Source organism: Staurois parvus, unplaced genomic scaffold (assembly GCF_062004578.1).
Source record: "Staurois parvus isolate SC_StPar_1 unplaced genomic scaffold, SC_StPar_1.0 ptg000618l, whole genome shotgun sequence".
NCBI lineage: Eukaryota > Metazoa > Chordata > Amphibia > Anura > Ranidae > Staurois > Staurois parvus.
Window position 1 is genome coordinate 406,653 of NW_028318414.1, and position 18,167 is coordinate 424,819.

At 40.7% G+C, this 18,167-nt stretch overlaps 1 protein-coding gene across 1 annotated transcript in view; it reads left to right on the plus strand.

Annotated features, from left to right (window-relative positions):
* The window catches only part of RAD17 (RAD17 checkpoint clamp loader component), a 47,386-nt gene extending 30,012 nt beyond the window's left edge, over positions 1-17,374 (plus strand). Inside the window, exons 13-17 of the mRNA XM_089693209.1 lie at positions 11,165-11,311; positions 13,017-13,163; positions 15,047-15,167; positions 15,251-15,308; positions 16,730-17,374. Coding sequence (XP_089549335.1) covers positions 11,165-11,311; positions 13,017-13,163; positions 15,047-15,167; positions 15,251-15,308; positions 16,730-16,985 — 729 coding nt within the window. The 3' untranslated portion in view covers positions 16,986-17,374. The remainder of the gene's footprint in view (positions 1-11,164; positions 11,312-13,016; positions 13,164-15,046; positions 15,168-15,250; positions 15,309-16,729) is intronic.
* Positions 17,375-18,167: the final 793 nt, after the last annotated feature.

An 18,167-nucleotide genomic window follows, 5' to 3' on the forward strand; every position in this document is an offset into this window, starting at 1 on the left:
GGTATAAAGAGAATTGGGATTTGGATTTCATTAAGATACGTAAATCCTCCTTCCCACTACATACTTCCTTATTTATGGGATTTTGGTTGGGATCTTCTATATGACTATAAAACAAGCCAATTATTGGGTCCTCTTTTTGGGCAGTAATTAAATCCTCACTAGGAGAATCGTGACTCCACTGTAATGCATTCGGATCACCAGCTGTTCTGGCCTGTTGCCTGGTGACAGCTTCAACCTGTACGGTACCTAAAAGTTGATCAATGTCTAACAGTTCACCGGTGATTGCCCCTTCCTTGGCTAAAGAATCGGCCAGATCGTTCCCTTCTTTCTCGGCACCTAGAACCTTGGAGTGGCCTTTGGTCTTCTTGAAGTGCAGAGTGAGATCATTGGACCTTACCAGTTCATCGATGTGACAAAAGAGCTTACCATGTTTCACGGGTTTGTGATTACTCTTGTTCATGTTGTTTCGCTTCCACCTAGGGAAATACTCCACAAAACTATTCCTGACATAATTGGAATCGGTTATGATGGCACACTCTCTGATGTTGAACTCTATAGCCATCTCAACTGCTCTAAGAATTGCAGTAAGTTCAGCAACCTGACTGCTTTTTGGTCCAAGTTTGTATCCCACAGAAATTGGGGTGACACCTTGGGTCCAAACGATTCCAATACCTGCCACTAGTTGGAGCTGTTCCCCATCCTTGTGATGAAAAGCACAACCATCCACATATACACACGGCAGCTGTTTACAGTATTCTTCATCGTAAACCTTGTAGGGAGAGAACAGTTGTTCTTCCAGAAAGTCAGTGTCCGGGGCCTCCATAGCAGGCGTAGTTGCGGAACAATCATGGAGCTCGGCTAGGCCCTGGGCTACTGGACTTTCCTTGTTCTGTTTGTACCGAATTTCAAGAGGCCACCCTTGCAAAGACAAGGTCCAAGCAGTGATGCGGCTATTAGACACATTTCCTCCCTTGATACGTTCACTCTTTAAATACTGTAAAGGCTGGTGTGCCGTTTCAACAATGATTCTCTCTCCCTGAATGTAACTGCGGAAATTCTGTAATGTCCACACGGTGGACAATAGAGCTTTTTCACAGTCACTGAACTTTACTTCAACCGGGGACAAAGTTTTACTGGCATAGGCAATCACCTTACTGACATCATCACGTTTCTGGTAAAGAACGGAACTCATACTTACCTGCGTAAACCCTGTCTCTAGATAGAAATTTTTACCCCCTTCGGGATATCCGAGACACGGCGCTTGTGTAAGACGTTCCTTTAACTCCTTCATGGCGTCTTCCTGTTTCTTACCCCACGACCATCCGACATCTTTCTTCAGTAGGTGAAGCAACGGCTTGCTTATCTTGGCGTAATTATCAATAAACTTACGCGAGTAGTTTACCATACCTAGGAATGATCTCAATTCTTTAAGGTTAGTAGGGACTTTACAGTTCAGAACCGCCTCAACTTTCTTCTTTTGTGGGTTCAAACCTTCAGCAGTAACTTCATGGCCTTAGGAAGTTTACCTTCGTGCGACACCACTGGGCTTTTTGTAAGGACAGTTTAACTCCTGCTGATTTCAATTGGCCCAGAACATGCCGAAGTTCTGTAATGTGTTTGGCCATATCCGTACTTTTGATCCGGATATCGTCCACATATGCCAACGTCCCCCTTTCGAAGGCGTCTGGCATGGCCTTGTGCATGAACACAGCAAATTCATGTCCGGAATTTATGAATCCGAAAGGCATTCGTACCCAACAATATTGTCGATTCCCAAAACTGAAAGCCAGTTTGTATTGGTCTTCCTCACTCACCTTTATGGTCCAATACCCCTGTGCACAATCCAAGGCTGTGAAAACTTGGGATCCTTGGAGCTGGGCTAGACATTGGTCTATGTATGGGACCGGCCATCCTGACATGTACACACGTTTGTTCAGCTGACGGAGGTCAGCGCACAAACGCCATTGTCCATTGGGTTTTAAAATACCCAGGATCGGGTGGTTATAGGAGCTGTGGATGGGCCTAATTATACCCCTTTCATGTAACTTCCTGATAATCTCAGCTAGAGATTCATAGGAAGCTAATGGTAACCTATACTGTCTTACGAATACTGGTGGGGCATCTGGATCTGTTTGGATCCTAGCGATGTGTAGGTCAGTAGTCCCACAATCGTAAGAATCCTTGGCAAAGATCTCTTGGAATTCAAGGAGAAGCTCTCAGAGCAATTGTCGGTCGAGATCACTGGCACATGCATCGGCGAGGGCCACCATCTCTTCCACTAACTCCTTGAATCCAGGAAAGCTTTCCGGCTGACCTATCTCATATGCCTCTTCAAGTTTCGTGGTGAGGTCATTGGGTATGTGATGTGTGTGTGTGTTCTCCTGCCATCCAGGTTCTTTGGGGTACTCTTGTTCTTTGATTGGGTGATGAAAGACAATTGATGTCTCTTCGATTCGACAGGTGCCATCTTTAGAATCGAATGGATAAATGGACTCTATGGTGAAAATACCCTCTGGTAATGAATGGAATGTTTGTTCAATTAATTGTTCCTCCGACAAATATTCATCGGGGATGAGTCCAATCACCTGGTTAGTGACCCCAAAGGTATAATATTCAGTCTCTACCGCTAGACCAATAAGGGTCTCTTTGGGTAAGACGATGTCCTGATTGGACAGATTATGTATGTAAATGTACATCGGGGATTGATGTGTGTTGACTAGGGGCGTGTGTGTGATGTTCAGTCCTTCCCCCTGCATTTTATGGGAGAGGCATACTAATGCATCTGACCCCTTCAGTCTATGTCCCTTTTTAACTTGGATGGGGAGTATGAAATTATTTATGCCCTTAGGAATTGTAATCTTTTGGGCTACCTGGACTTCAACAGCATAAGGCATCTGTTGCTGGGATTTTAAAGCTAAGTCCAGATTTTGGTATTTTTCGGGGTCCCCCTTTAGTCGACTCCATAAACAGTCATTAATTAGGTCGACTTGCATTGCAAATCGATGTAACACATCGTTGCCAAAATAAATTTTAGTTTGGGGATTATCCAAGACTAGGAACACATGGGTGGCTGTTTTGTTTCCTACAGTGACGTTTAAGAGACACCTAGCCATTGAATTGTGATCAAGGGAGTCTGAAATCCAATGACGCTGAGGTGTGGAGAAACGGATCATTTCCATTTCGGTCAGGTGTTTTATCAACCCATGGCTTACAAAGCTGTGTTCCTGTCTCAAATCTAGTTTGGCATATTTTGACCTATTAAGACCATTTATCCGGATGGGGATAAACAAGTCGCCGTTAACCCTTTCAATACCTGTCAAGAATTGGGTGTGATCTCCCCCTTTTCTTGGTTTATCCTCCTGATGAAAAGATATCGTAAGGATGTCATCTTGGAGGGAAATATCTTTTATTTTATCTTGGGGAATTCTAAAAATGTGTTCCTCATCTCTTCTGATAGGGTTATGGTCATCAGGTTTGATAACCGTTACATCAGGAAGTTGGCTGTTCCTGAAATGGATTTCTAATGATCCAGGCCTTTCTTCCACCAGGTGGCAGTGTTGTCGGGAATGGGGAGTTTTAAGTTTCCCATATTTAATTGGGGTATTTACCTGTGACCACAGTACTTGGTTCACACAGTCAACTATGGTGTTCAGCCTTTTTAGGAAGTCCATCCCAATTATCATGTGGTGCTGGGAGATGCTGGCAATGATGATGGGGTGTCTCAGTTCCTTATTACCCAGTTTCAGTTTAAGCCAGGCGGTACCCATGACTTGTAACGGGTCTCCACCTACACCAATCAATGAGCTGTCAAAGCTTTTAAGTCTCGGCTTGGTGGGCATGACATTAGCCACTTTATCAAAATGTCCCTGTGACATGATGGTTGCTTGGGATCCAGTGTCTATTAAGCCGACAATAGAAAGATCACTGGCATCCTGCACCTGCACCGTGGCATAATATCTCCCATCAGATTCAGTCAGCTCACACATGAAATTGGTGTGGTTGAAGATCTGTGGGCCCTTCAATGACATATGACTAGCTCTTGTCTCACCGCATGTGGTGGACACATCACCCTTATCCTCCCTGGTGGGATTCTTGGACTGTCTCAAGACAGAAGCACAACTAGAAGTTGGTGCTCCGTCTGGCTTGTCAATTCCCGACGACTTCCGATGCCGCGACTATATTAGGGGCAATAGATGGACACTGAAAAACAGGAGAATCGTTAATAACCAACAACTGGTCCCCCTTTGCCTGAGAACTAGCTTCTCCATTAGTAGGCGTGTCAGGGACGGGGCACACATCTCCTGTCATTTGACTCAGTGTTCTCCCCTGTTGGTTTAAGGCTTGGTTGCCTGTTAATTCTGTGACCTTTGGTTGGTCACAGGAGCTGCTCCTAAAAAAGGATTGGATGAAAATTGAGTGACAAGCCTGTCCATTTGTTCAGCCATTTTGCTGACCTGTGCCTCGATTTGTCCAATACGCTCAGAGGAGTCATTCTGTTGATTCTCCCTTTTCCTATACTTGCGCTTGTATTTTGGACGAGACTGGTAATGAGACTCAGAGTCAGAACTACTGCTCTGGTCCCGACGCCATTGTTCTCTCTGAGGTTTTGGGGTCTCCCTGTCATTAAAGGGAGCCTGGGGTACTGTATCCCCCCTTTGAGCTTGAGGGTGTTCTTGGCGTGGAGGAAATCTTTGGAAATCGGAGTTCTTATTAAAATTGGAATTCTTATTGTAATTATGGTTCCTGTTGAAATTGGGGTTCCCATAAAAATTCCCATGTTGGTTTTGGCGAGGATAATAGAACCTCCGAGGATACCATTGACTCCTTTGATTCTCATCACTATACTGGCCCTTACCATACTTTTTATTCTTCTCACTTCCACTACCGTAGTTCCCTGGCTTTTGTCTATCCTTTCTTACCCACTGGTTTTGGGGTGCAAAGTTATGGACCTCCTTCACTTGCTGGGTTTGAGGTACAAATCTAGGGGAACCATTGGTTTTACCCCCACGGACTACTTCCGCATATGATTTCTTCTCTGCCTGCAAATTTGGATTTGGAGGGGAAACGGTAGTGGTTGCTACTATCTTGGGGCTATTTTTAGGTTCTCTTTTTATCCCGCCCTCACTGGACTGTTGGATTGAGAATAAATAGTCACTCTCTCTCACCAACCAATCAAGAGAGCATCCTTTTCTGTAATCCTTTGCAAGTCCCAATTTTATGTAAGCAGGTAATGCTTCATAGAATAGGGTCTTGAATTCTGGCTGGTTAGGATTGGGATCCTTTTCAGCCAGGAAATAGGCATTTCTGAGGACAGCCAGAAATTCTGCAGGGCTTTGGTGAGGACCACACTTTAAATTGTAGGCCGCAGCCTTGGCAGAGGTTACAGTTTTATAAGGCCCAAATTCCATGTGGCACTTATGTTTCACCTCTCTCCAGGACTGATTGGAATAGGCCCTCAAGGTCTCAAAGAATTGCCGGTATTTCTCTTCAAACACCCATGGCAGCAATTCTATTTTGGTGTGGTCATCTCTAATGCCCAGAATCTCTAACGTCTGTTCATATGTTTTCATGTGTTCGGTGATCTCAAGGGACCCTTTCTTAGAAAACATAGGAACAGTGTCCTTCAGGAACTTAATGACCTTTGGGGTGTCATATCTCCTGAATGACCCCTGGGATTTCCCTTCCTGCCTATATGAAACCTCATATTTTTCTTCTGAGCGCTCTGGAGTGTATCTTGAAAGCTTAGGAGGTGACCTATATTCTGACCCTGCCTCACTATCAGGTACTTCGCTGTGATGCGGGTATCTCCGCTCATCAGCCTCCTGCTTGCCTGGGTTGGTCCGGTTTTGGACCCCAGAATTTATTTGGGCCGTCAACCTCATAATCTGCTCCTCCAGAGTTTTCTGCTCAGATTTTATCAATGTAAGTTCTGACTGGTCATGCTTATCCCCTGGGTGAACTTTAATTTTGACAGGAGATAACCTCTCTGATCTGAAGTACTCCACCTCATCTTTTAAGTCCTGATACTTCTCTTGAAGTTGTTTTAATTCCTGAAAGTTTCTTTCATACAGGTCCTGAGCACTTCGAAAGTCTCCGACCAATCTATCATAATATTTCTGGGATTCGTCTAAACGAATACCGGCATGACCAAGCTTCCCTTTCAAAGACTCAATGTCCTGATTTTTGCTTTCTAACAAGAGGCGGGCCTCTGACAACTCTTCCCTTAAAGTCATGGTTCGCTGGGCAGCTCCAGCGGTCATGAACCATAACATGGGCCAAGCTTCTAGGAGAAGTCTGTCACGGCTTTTATCGCTTTCTGCTCCAGCAAACGCTATTAAAAACCCAACAACCTGGCCCTTTTGGTTGAACAGGTCCTCAAAGGTGCTCATAGCCTGCCTTTTCTCTTCATCCACGAACTCATTATTGCTATCCCCCAAACTTAATCTCTTGCGGATGTAATCTATTACTTCACATTCAACATACTTCTGCCAAGCACCGGCAGCTTTCCGAGCTGGCTTCATAGCTTCCTGCTCAATGCCTTGAGCCGCCATATTTTCCTCGTTATGCTTGGAAGAGGTGGATCCATGATTACTGGATGCCATTTTGATATAAAATATATGTTTGACAAAGTGTACAAATATACAATCACCAGTGCGTTTTGTGTTATGGTACGATTTCTATGGATCTCAGCAGTGCCTCCAAATTTATCCTGTGGTGGTTTATGTAAGGATATATTTTACTTATAAAGGGCGTGTCCCTTTCCCTTAGGTGAAATATTACAGTGCCTCCAGCCGTTAAAATACGGCAAATATTTAGTAAACCAATAATTTGGACACCTTGATAATTTGATCACCACTTATTATTAAACCTTGAATTCTTTTAGCCAATATGATTTCGTACCATACACACAAAATTTGCCTTATAATAGATAAATATAAAAATTTATTTATGTACAAAAATTATATATATATTAACACAAAACGCAAAAGACTGGTGATAAATGAACATTGGTACACACAATCAAAAATATATCCTACCAATGTAAGACACAATAATAAGGTTTCTAACTAATTACATCAATATCACAATTTTTAAATGATCTGATTATTTATTAAATTTTTTAATAATTAATAATTTCGAGTATCTCAAAGGTTATATTCTCACAAGCCGTGGCCATAGGATTGCAAGAAGTTAGCCCTTGATATTTTATACTCTTGATTATTAATATTCAATAAATTATGAAATATGGAAAAAAATTATAATATGGCAACAAACAATTTTTAACAGTAAAACAGGATCTCTCTACATATATCTAACTACCCAATATTGTTGTGATACACTAAGGTAATTTTATGATTCCACACAACAGAGAAAATAGGTAATACAAAATCAAATAAACAATCTCACCGCACCCGGCATTCAGACTAGGCAACTCTCCCGTGGATTTAGCTGGCAGTGGAACGCCTTTAGAAATGATATTATAGGGCAAGTGATAGCTATTCAGTATGGGAAAATGTAGGAAGTTATAAGGATAGAGGTTTAGAAATTTAGTTAAAGTTTTAGGAAGTTTGAAAGTATGGAAGAGTAGTTATTCAGAATCAGGTCTTCCTTCAGTCAGGTTTTCTTTTGCTGAGGTCTTTTCTTTTGATGAGTTTTTTCTTGATGAGGTTTTTTTTTCTTTTAAAGGTACAAGGGCTTTTATACCAACTAATCCATTGTTCTAAGATACCTTCCCACCAGGCTTCCTGATTGGCTAGTTGAGAAATGTGTGTACATAAGCTATTTCTCACCTGCCCGCCAGGTGGCGGTCATGTATCATAGAACAATTTGAGTATTTGAGATGACTCATACCTCGGGTGGAATCTTAAGGTAATTTCAGGGATCAAATATACGTCTTTTTCCAGATATAAGTGATCATACCTATAATATTCTAAATAGGGACCATGGAATATAGGTGTATATTCAGTTATTCCTTCTTGAAATACCATCCTGTTTGTTTCCTGATAAGACATGTAACTAATGCTAGTTTATAATACATCTTACTTTCCATCATCTCAATACTCAAGTTAGTGATATATAGTTCCCATTGCTGAATATTTAGTGGTGTGTAAAACCTATCCTTTATAACATCTCATTTATAATATGTTTTTGTAGTATATCTTTGTAATTATATACAGTCAATTTTTAGACTTAAATGTCCTGAATTTCACTTCTTTGTTTTAGAACCAACATTTTCTATGTGTAGGGAAAAACTCTGTTTGCCTGGCTCTTGTATTGGAATCACGGTAAACAACTGTTAATGCTTTCACCCTTGGTGGACAATAGTATATTGTGATAGTTTCAGAGGTCTGTTGGTTTATCACACTCTACAAGGTTTGGGTAAGCTCTCAGACAATCAGTTTGGTTCCTCTATTGTCATGTCCAGACCTTGTATATGTTTACCTGCTTATTGAAGTCTGAATAATGGTGTTTGACCACCTGTAGAACTTCAAAATAGTATTGTCTCTAGGAGGGAAAAAAAAAATCCCTTCACCCACCGTCTACATCTCTCCAGCCAGATGGTCATTCGATTTTCCAACCAAGACAAATTAACCCTTAACATCCGGCTATGCTGACTTGATGTTATATAGGATTATGTCTTGATAAAATCATGTTTTTGAGACATAATTTCAAAAGCCCACAACAAGTTGGCGGACAGATGGTCGTACATTTTCCTGCAAAATGTCTTGATAAACTCTGGAATTCATTTTCCCATCAATGACAACAATCCGTCCAGGCCCTGAGGCAGCAAAGCAGCCCCAAACCATGATGCTCCCTCCGCCATGTTTTACAGTGGGGATGAGGTTTTGATGTTGGTGTGGTGTGCCTTTTTTTCTCCACACATAGTGTTGTGTGTTCTTCCCAAACAACTCAATCTTGGTTTCATCTGTCCACAGTATATTTTGCCAGTAGTGCTGTGGAACATCCAGGTGCTCTTTTGCAAACTTCAAACGTGCTGCAATATTCTTTTTGGACAGCAATGGCTTCCTCCGTGGTGTCCTCCCATGTACTCCATTCTTGTTTAATGTTTTCCTTATTGTAGATGTGTCAACAAAAATGTTAGCATGTGCCAGAGATTTCTGTAGGTCTTTAGCTGACACTCTGGGATTCTTCTTTACCTCATGCAGCATTCTGTGCTGTGCTCTTGCAGTCATTTTTACAGGACGACCACGCCTAGGGAGAGTAGCAACAGTGCTAAACTTTCTCCATTTGTAGACAGTCTGTCTTACCGTGGACACATGAACATCAAGGCTTTTGGAGATACTTTTGTAACCCTTTCCAGATTCATGCAAGTCAACAATTCTTGATCGTAGGTCTTCTGAGAGCTCTTTTATGCGAGGCATGGTTCACATTAGACTGCTTCTTGAAACCAGTAAACCCAAAACAGGTGTGTGTTTTTTAAGGGCAGGACAGCTGTCGGCAACACATCCAATATCATCACACTGATTGGAGTCAAGGTTGGCTCACTCCTGGCTCCAATTAGCTCTGGGAGAAGTCATTAAGCTAGGGCCTCACATACTTTTTCCTCCCTGCACTGTGAATGTTTACATGTTATGTGCAATTAAACCATGGCAACATCTAATGTTTGTGTAGTATTATGTTCAGCAGACTGTGTTCTTCTATTGTTGTGACTTAGATGACTTTCAGAGCACATTTTATGCCCAATTCATGCAAAACTCCATGTAATCCCAAGGGGTTCACATACTTTTTCTTGCAACTGTATATGTATGAATGTGAGTTAGGGACCTTAGATTGTAAGCTCCTTGAGGACAGGCACTAATGTGAATGTGCGCAATATATATGTAAAGCGCTACGTAAATTGACACCGCTATATAAGTACATATAATACAAATAAATAATAAGGGGAACTCCACATTTGTTCTTTTCTTATATTGGAAGTCTTATACTTGCCTTCACTCCCTATACCTATCAGAATAATTCTACATGTAATTAACCTAGCTGCCCACAAGATACTGTTTCAGTACTCTTTATCCTTTTACTCTGGAAGCCTACAGTATACTTATACAAATTTTTTTTTATCTTATTTATTATTTATTTCAGGTACTTATATAGCGCCGTTAATTTACACAGTGCTTTACATATATATATATATATATATATATATATATATTGTACATTCACATCAGTCCCTAACCCTCAAGGGGTGTACAATCTAAGGTCCCTAACTCCCATTCATACATACACATACTATGGACAATTTAGACAGGATCCAATTAACCTACCTGCATGTCTTTGGAGTGTGGGAGGAAACCGGAGTACCTGGAGGAAACCCACGCAGGCACAGGGAGAACATGCAAACTCCAGGCAGGTGGTGCCATGGTTGGGATTCGAACCAACGACCCTAGTACTGCCAGACGGAAGTGATAACCACTAAGCCACTGTACCGCCCGACTGTTGCCTTTTATTTTATTTTCTTTCATTCTTTTTCTTTCGGTTTTTTTTTGTTTTTGTTTTTTTTTATTATTCTTTCTGTACTGAAACAGGAAAAGTCTTACATTAGCATTGCAAATCAGATGGCTTTCCTTTCATTACGAGTATCTCTACAAATTGTCTAGTGGTACTTTCAGGAGGGAGAAAGGACATTTGCTTAGTTTAAATGAATATACTTGGTTAGTCAGCTGAAATCCTGCTGCATTCCTAAGTTTGTATATGGACAAAGTGGTGGATATTTCAATATATGGTGGTGGTGTGGGGTACTGATTTGATTTGTTGCATGCAGTTAACAAATATAACACAATGGTACAAAAAAAAATCTTATTTTGACTAAAGGGAAAACAATCCTATAAAATGAACACTAACCAACAATATGATTATGTAATGCAGTGTAATATTTTGGGATATTCCTTTTGATATTTGTTTAGTAGAGACAAGCTTGCACCAAGCACATATTTCTGGGCTCTTGTCCTGTATATGTTTCATTGATACAAGAGAGAATATCTATAATATGAATTTGATCAACAAAACAATTACTGGATGTTGAGTGTGTCTGTTCAGTGGTTGGGCAGACATCCTTATTTCAACTTTTTTTTTTTTTTTAAGACTAGCATATTTGGCATAGTAGAATATATATATATATATACTTGTTGTATGTTTCTGCTCTCAGGTTGTTGTAGAGAAATCACATATGCGAAGTGAGCTGTTCAATCTCTATCTTCACCAAAACTATCTGGACTTTTTCTCCGATATTGATGATGTTGTCCGTGCCAGCGAGTACCTCAGTGCAGCAGATGTTCTCACTGGGGACTGGAATGTAAGGAGCTTAATCTGAATCTATTTAAAGTTTTCTCATTTTTTACTCAAAATGACAACATTTAAAAAGTTTTAGCTTTACAGACACTAAGTGCCAGCTTATGCGTAGTGCAACATACAGAATAATATGCTGCCTGCAGTAGGGATGTCAAGATTCACACTGGAGTTCCACATTCTGTGGCTTTGTGCACTTACGTGGCAGTGGAACTTGTCTGTGAATCCTTATATTTTAGGACTGGGTGTGGGATCGGAAAGGACACAGACAGAAAAAAACTGGCGTGGGTCTCAACTGTTCTTTACACTGTCCTAAACTTAAAAAAAAGGTTTTGGCCATTTATATACCTTTTTTAAAGTCTAAGTTTAGCTAACAAAAACAGAAAAAGCAGCACAAGGGACATTCCGTATTTTTCGCTCCATAAAACGCACCTAGGTTTTAGAGGAGGAAAACAAGAAAAAAAATATTCTGAACCAATGGACTGCAGACATAGTGCAGGAGATGACTAGAGACTGTGGAAATACTGCAGGAGATGACCAGAGACTGCGGACATACTACAGGAGATGACCAGAGACTGCGGACATACTGCAGGAGATGACCAGAGACTGCGGACATACTGCAGGAGATGACCAGAGACTGCGGACATACTGCAGGAGATGACCAGAGACTGCGGACATACTGCAGGAGATGACCAGAGACTGCGGACATACTGCAGGAGATGACCAGAGACTGCGGACATACTACAGGACATGACCAGAGACTGCGGACACAGTACAGGACATGACCAGAGACTGCGGACACAGTACAGGACATGACCAGAGCCTGCGGACACAGGACATGACCAGAGACTGTGGACCTTTGGGGAGCAGAGGGGGAGAGCGGGTACCTGAATTTGACAGGTACCCGCTCCCACTTCAACGGAGTTGTCCTCCCTCCCTGTCTTCTGGGACATGTGACGGGTCCCAGAAGACTGCTGCACCATTCACAAAGCGCAGCACTTTTCGTGCATGCACAGTGGGCTCCCAGCTGTGAAGCTGCAAGCTGTCACAGCCGGATGCCCACACTAAAGATGCCGGCGAAGGGGAGAGAAGATGGTGGACAGCGCTGGACTGAGGAGCACAGAAGAGCTGAGCGGCCGGCCCGGTATTCTATCACTGCTGTGGCGGGAATACCGGACCTGTCGCTCCATATTCGCTCCATAAGACGCACAGACATTTTCCCCCATTTTTAGGGGGGAAAAAGTGCGTCTCATTGAGCGAAAAATACAGTAACTTACAGTTAGCATGTTGTGTCCCTTGTGTTGATTCTTGTCATTTTTTCATTAGTAATCCCTCTCTGTCATACCCCTACTTCCCCTTCCCCTATCCTTTTCATTTACAAATACTTTTGCTATGCTTTTTACAAAAAACACTTTAGGGTCATTTTTAAAATGAACAAATCATAGAATAAAATGTATACTTTTTGTTTAGTAAACCTACTGTTTTTAATATGAACACTGGTCAAAATATATATTTGTTTTGGCTATAGATTAGATAGAAAATAAAATGTTTTTTCAAGACAGCCTAGATTGTCTCCAAAAATCACTGTATATATTACTTTGTCTTCATTGATGACAAAGCTATTGCTGAATTCCCATACTGAAAATGTAAAAATTGCTCTGGTCAGATATGCATGCTTCCTATTCCTTCTTTTTTTTTTTTTTTCCCTGCAGTCTCGGACAACCCTTAGTGTATACAGCTCATCAGTGACCTGTAGAGGAGTTATACATTCCAACAGCTCCAGGGCTTTTGCCAACAGTCAGTCAGGAGTTGGATTTCGGCCTCTTCACAAACCACAATGGCTTTTGGTTAATAAAAAGGTAGTTGGAACAATTCTTTTTATTATATGTTATCCCATTAAAGAGAGTTTTTTTCATTTCAGCAATCATTCTTCAAATCGGTTATAAATGTAAGACTTTAGAATAAGATTTAACTAGAAATCATATCCATCATTTTAATGGATTAAGAGAACCATATTTCTTTGTCTTATTTCTGATACTTCTGCAATGTTTATTTTTCCATCACTAACATATGATAACATTGAGATAAACATGTTTCTGTATTTCCCAGTATATTTCCTAACTGATGTACCATTATGAGACCACTGTGAATGTCAGCTCTTGCTTATTAATAATTGCTGACAATGACGCCAAAAAAAAATGTCAGACTTGTCATTAGACCTACCATACCGGATGATCCTTGGCATGCAAGTCAAAAGCAAAATATAGACATTATTGCCTTCCAGTGTAATAGAACCTATATATTTTTGTTTCCTGTCATTATTTGTATATAGTTTTTTGGGTGTGTGCATTTTTGTGTTTATGAAGTGTATTCTGCTTATATTTGCCTTCCCTGGTTCTCCTTTCTCCCTCATGCCAGTGACATTTTCAAAATAATCTTTACCGATTTGAATTACATACCATATTTTAGACCCTGTGCCATCATTGAATCTCTGTGCTTCCCTCTGTATTGCAAGCATGTTGTATGTGTGAGGGGCCAGCTCCAATCAAGAGCTCTGATGCTAACAGTGGGTTGGCGCTTTGGTGGGTTCCTAGGCAGGCTGCATTTTTGTACAGAGCACCTTATGTAACACCCACATGTGATGCTGAGTCTCCATGAGTGAAAGAAGTGAAATTCAGTGATGAAAATGGGCAGGTCAGGAACAGTAAGGTCAGGGACGCCAGGACTAGATTATGTTGGGCATCCTGTAGCCAGAAAATAAGGCAAGCGCTATGTAAATTGCTGCAGCTTCTAAATCTTTGTGAAAAGATTACAGTGTGCAGTAAAATCATTAGAAGCATTTACAATACAGAAGAGTATCCTGTACAACTGTGCAGAACTTAAGGTTAGGCTGGAGTTCAAACTGTTTCTAGAAGGAAGAGCACTAGTGTATGTAGCAAATCGGCTTTCTAACAAGTTCGCTAGCCTTTGAATTACAGCCACAGTGTATTAAAATGTGAATAAAGTGCTTTTATCTGCAGTGTGCATTGTAACAGAATAATGAAAGCTTCCAACTCTGTAGTTGATGATATGAGGTATAAGGAATGAAATCTCCTGATTTTCCTGGGCTGATCACTTGAGTGAGTGACAATAAGTTTAAACAACACTATTTATAATCGCAATTGTTTCTATTCACTCTACTAAACAAATTTGCTTTACTAGGGAAGCTTTACCATGGTGTCTTCAAGCTGGTGAAAAATTGTTGTATATAAAGTGTGTAGAATCACTAAACTGCACTTTGTATGTGCGTAGTATATGAATACATATCGTTTGGCTCCAAGTTTCTGGTCTTAATGATCTGCTGGCATATTCTTTCATGCTGGATATTTCTGAGTCTTGTCATCTCATTGTAACGTGTGTGTATGAACGCATTGCCAAACATCAACACAGAGGCAAAGAAAACTGCAGGACTGTGGGTACTTGTGCGTTCTTTGTTAGATCATGTAAATGTGTAGGTACATAGAGCACACTTTTAAATGCCATATAAGAAACAAACCCAAAAACCAACTATACATCTTTTCTGACAGCTGGATTTGGTCTACAGAAATCATATTGTTTTACTGTAGTGCCATTTGCACGTTATGTCCTGTGTAGTTCTGTCTGTAATAAGCTTTGCAATAAAGATACAGTAGTTACATAGCGATTGAAAACAGAATTAACAAGTAATTATGTCTGATTAACTTCTCCATTTACTTCTTTACAGTACCAGGAAAACTCTCTTGCAGCCAGAGAACTGTTTTCAATTTTCTGTTCCTCACCGTTGTGCCTTCAAACCCAGGTGATCCCATACCTGGCAAAGCTTACAAATCCCTTGAGAAATCCAGGTGAGAAACACCTACGGGACAAAAACATAATGTAAAATATGGATTTGCTGATCTTCATCTAATTTTTTTTTTTCATTTCCCAGCACAAATTGCATTTATTCAGGATGTTGGCCGGTTACCTTTAAAGAGGCATTTTGCAAGGTAATTATTCTCAGAATTGGGTATGGCACTACTGAGGGGCTTATTTATTGTACTCTGAATTCCTTTCTTTACTGCTGCACTTCTAATAGGTGTGCTCTGACATTTCAAAGAGGATGGGGTAGCTAGGGCATAATTTCAGACCCATGGGGCCTAAGCCCTGGATCCAGTTGCTTCCACATGGGCACAGGAATTTATCTGAAGCCTAACACAGTTACTTGCAAGTACAAGAAGATTCATAAAAGTATAATTATTTAAATGTCAGCGCACACCCCTAGGAATTGCTACAATCGCTGCACTGCTCTCTGAATATCTGGGTGTGCAAAATTAGAGAGGTGAATACTTAAGCTACAGGTGGCATCACTGTTATTTGCAAAGATGGTAGTTACTTTGTGAGCAGAAGAATCTGAGTGTACAGTGCTGTGTAAAGGATGGGGGGGATCGCTAAAACTACAATTGTTCTGTGTATGTGCAAATACAAGAAGATGCCTGCTCTCCAACTATATTATTAGCCTTTGCACTTTTTTTAGGCAATGTCAGGTTCATTTTAAATTACATCTTTCCTGTAAGGTTCTGTTTATCTATAGGGCAATGAATAATTTGTACTAATTGTCTCTCATAGCTCTCATACAAAAGGTTATTTTTGGATGTCCTAAACAACTTTGTTTTTACGTCTTCCTGCTGACACTGAAATGCCATCCTTGGGTGACCCTAAAAAGAATTTCCCAATTCAAAAAATGTCGATTTTAAAACTCGACTGATACAGGTGAAAAATTATCGGCTGAATGGTGACTATAGCCATACAGATGCAGTCACTGTTTGGTAGCGTCATTGTATTCAGGCAGCCCTGGATACTGAATCTGCCTGAATATAGTAGCTGGCAGTGGAGATTCCTCCACCCATGCTGTTAATGGGCAGAACCAAAGAAAATCAAACCATGTAAGGCTACCTTTTGGTTGTCCATGTACTTATATATTTCTTATTTTCTCCATTCAGCCGTCTGCTAGGCTATTGGACGCAGCCACAGATTGGATACAGTTAACAATTTTTCCCCCTGTTCTTTTAATTTTTCAGTAAAAGAATGTCAGGTGGGAAGGGGCCAGCAGGGCCACCCATGAAGCCAGTTTTGACTGGTTCTTCAGGAACCAGCCAACATTTTGCTCAGTGTGTGGTCAGCTTACAGTTCAAAGCAACTTTTTATTTTTATTTTTTTTAATTCTGTAATCTTGTGTTGGCTATACAAGACAGGCTCCTCTCATCCCCTTAAATCCTCTGTTCAGTGCTGTAGAGGCAGGTTATTGCATTGAAGGAGGAGATAAAATTAGCCCATCTGCTGTAGCCATGCATATTAAACATATTAATTTTGGCATTACCTGGTTTGGTCTTACTGCTGTGTGGATGTGCTTATAATCTTGTTCTTCCAGGATGAAGCTTGAAGCACTGACAGACAAAGATCCTGGTGCAGATGCTGACAGTGATGAGGATGAAGATCCAAGCCATGTGCCAAGTGAAAGTGGTAATAATGCTGTACCTAAAAGCAAAGATGGACATAAAGAATTACTTCTACCTTCCAGCCAAGGAGGAGAAGCAGAATTGCCAACCAGCCAACCTCAACCTGTAGTAGCTCAAGCAGTTTTGGAAGATGAAGAGTTAAAGATAGAGGAATTTGACAGTGACTGAGCTTTGTCAACATTGGCCATTCACAGGACCTTTTGCCTCTACTGCCCACATTGCATTGTGGTCTAAATGAACATAATTTTATTGCTATACCCATATATGGGTCTTTTCACCGACATGTCAGTCATAGCATCTTCTTTTTATTGGTCAAAGAACTCTGGTCACAAGTTAAGTGACACTTCATGGTGAAATACCTAGGTGCTTAATTATGTTTTATCCCCACACTGCTCAAGGTTACAGATGTAGTATTCTCTTCAGTTGAATTGTCACAAGGTTCTTACAAGGTGACAGATATACAATGTGAAATGTAGTCTATTTAATTCTGCGCTAAACTATTTTTGTAAATAAAAAAAAAAATTAAATGACTGTAAAATGGTCATTATTTCTCAAAACAGGTCTAAAGTTTGTAATGTGTTTTCTGTTTCTCCAAGTCCACGTTGCGTGCAATATCTATACTTCTGTTGTGACACTGATACCCAAAACCATAAGAGCCTCTTATATCTGATAGGGTGGGTTGCAATATCATAGTAAGGGGTGGAGCTGTACATGCATTATGGGATTGTATAAGATTCTGTAAACCCGCAGTGTTGTACAATTACTTTGTTTATTACGGCCAGCCTTTTAAAATTGAACAAAAAGGAAGTTGAGTGGTGTGTGTTGGATGTTTTTCTAGGTTTGTATACTTTTAAAGATCAGTCCGTACCTAAATTTCAGTTTTGAATGAATACTGGTATGCTAAAATCACTTTAATTCCAAGTGGAGCTTCATATTTTTATTGCTGTGCTGCAAATCTCATGAATGGACTCTTGTTTGCTCTACCAGTTGTACTTAACATATATGCAAAAGCTTTTGTTCTTTTGGCTGTGGCATGAGAGGATTCAACCCTGTGTTTGTGACCATTGTCTCTAATACAGGAAGAAAGGGTAAATCCAAAACGTTCAAGAGTAAGGCAAGTCAAAACCTAACACTTGAAAAACTAAGGGTGTAACATGTTACTGTATCACCAGCCCCCGCACTCCCCCAATCCCCGTTGTGTCAGCTAGTGGAGGATTTTCTCCCTCGCTAGCTGTCACAATAAAAGAAAAAAAACACGGCCGTGCAAAGCTCCGCCCACCCAACCATGTTATTCATTCACAGGTTTTTGGATATGGGAAACTACAAGTCCCTGACAGCCTTTGTGACTGT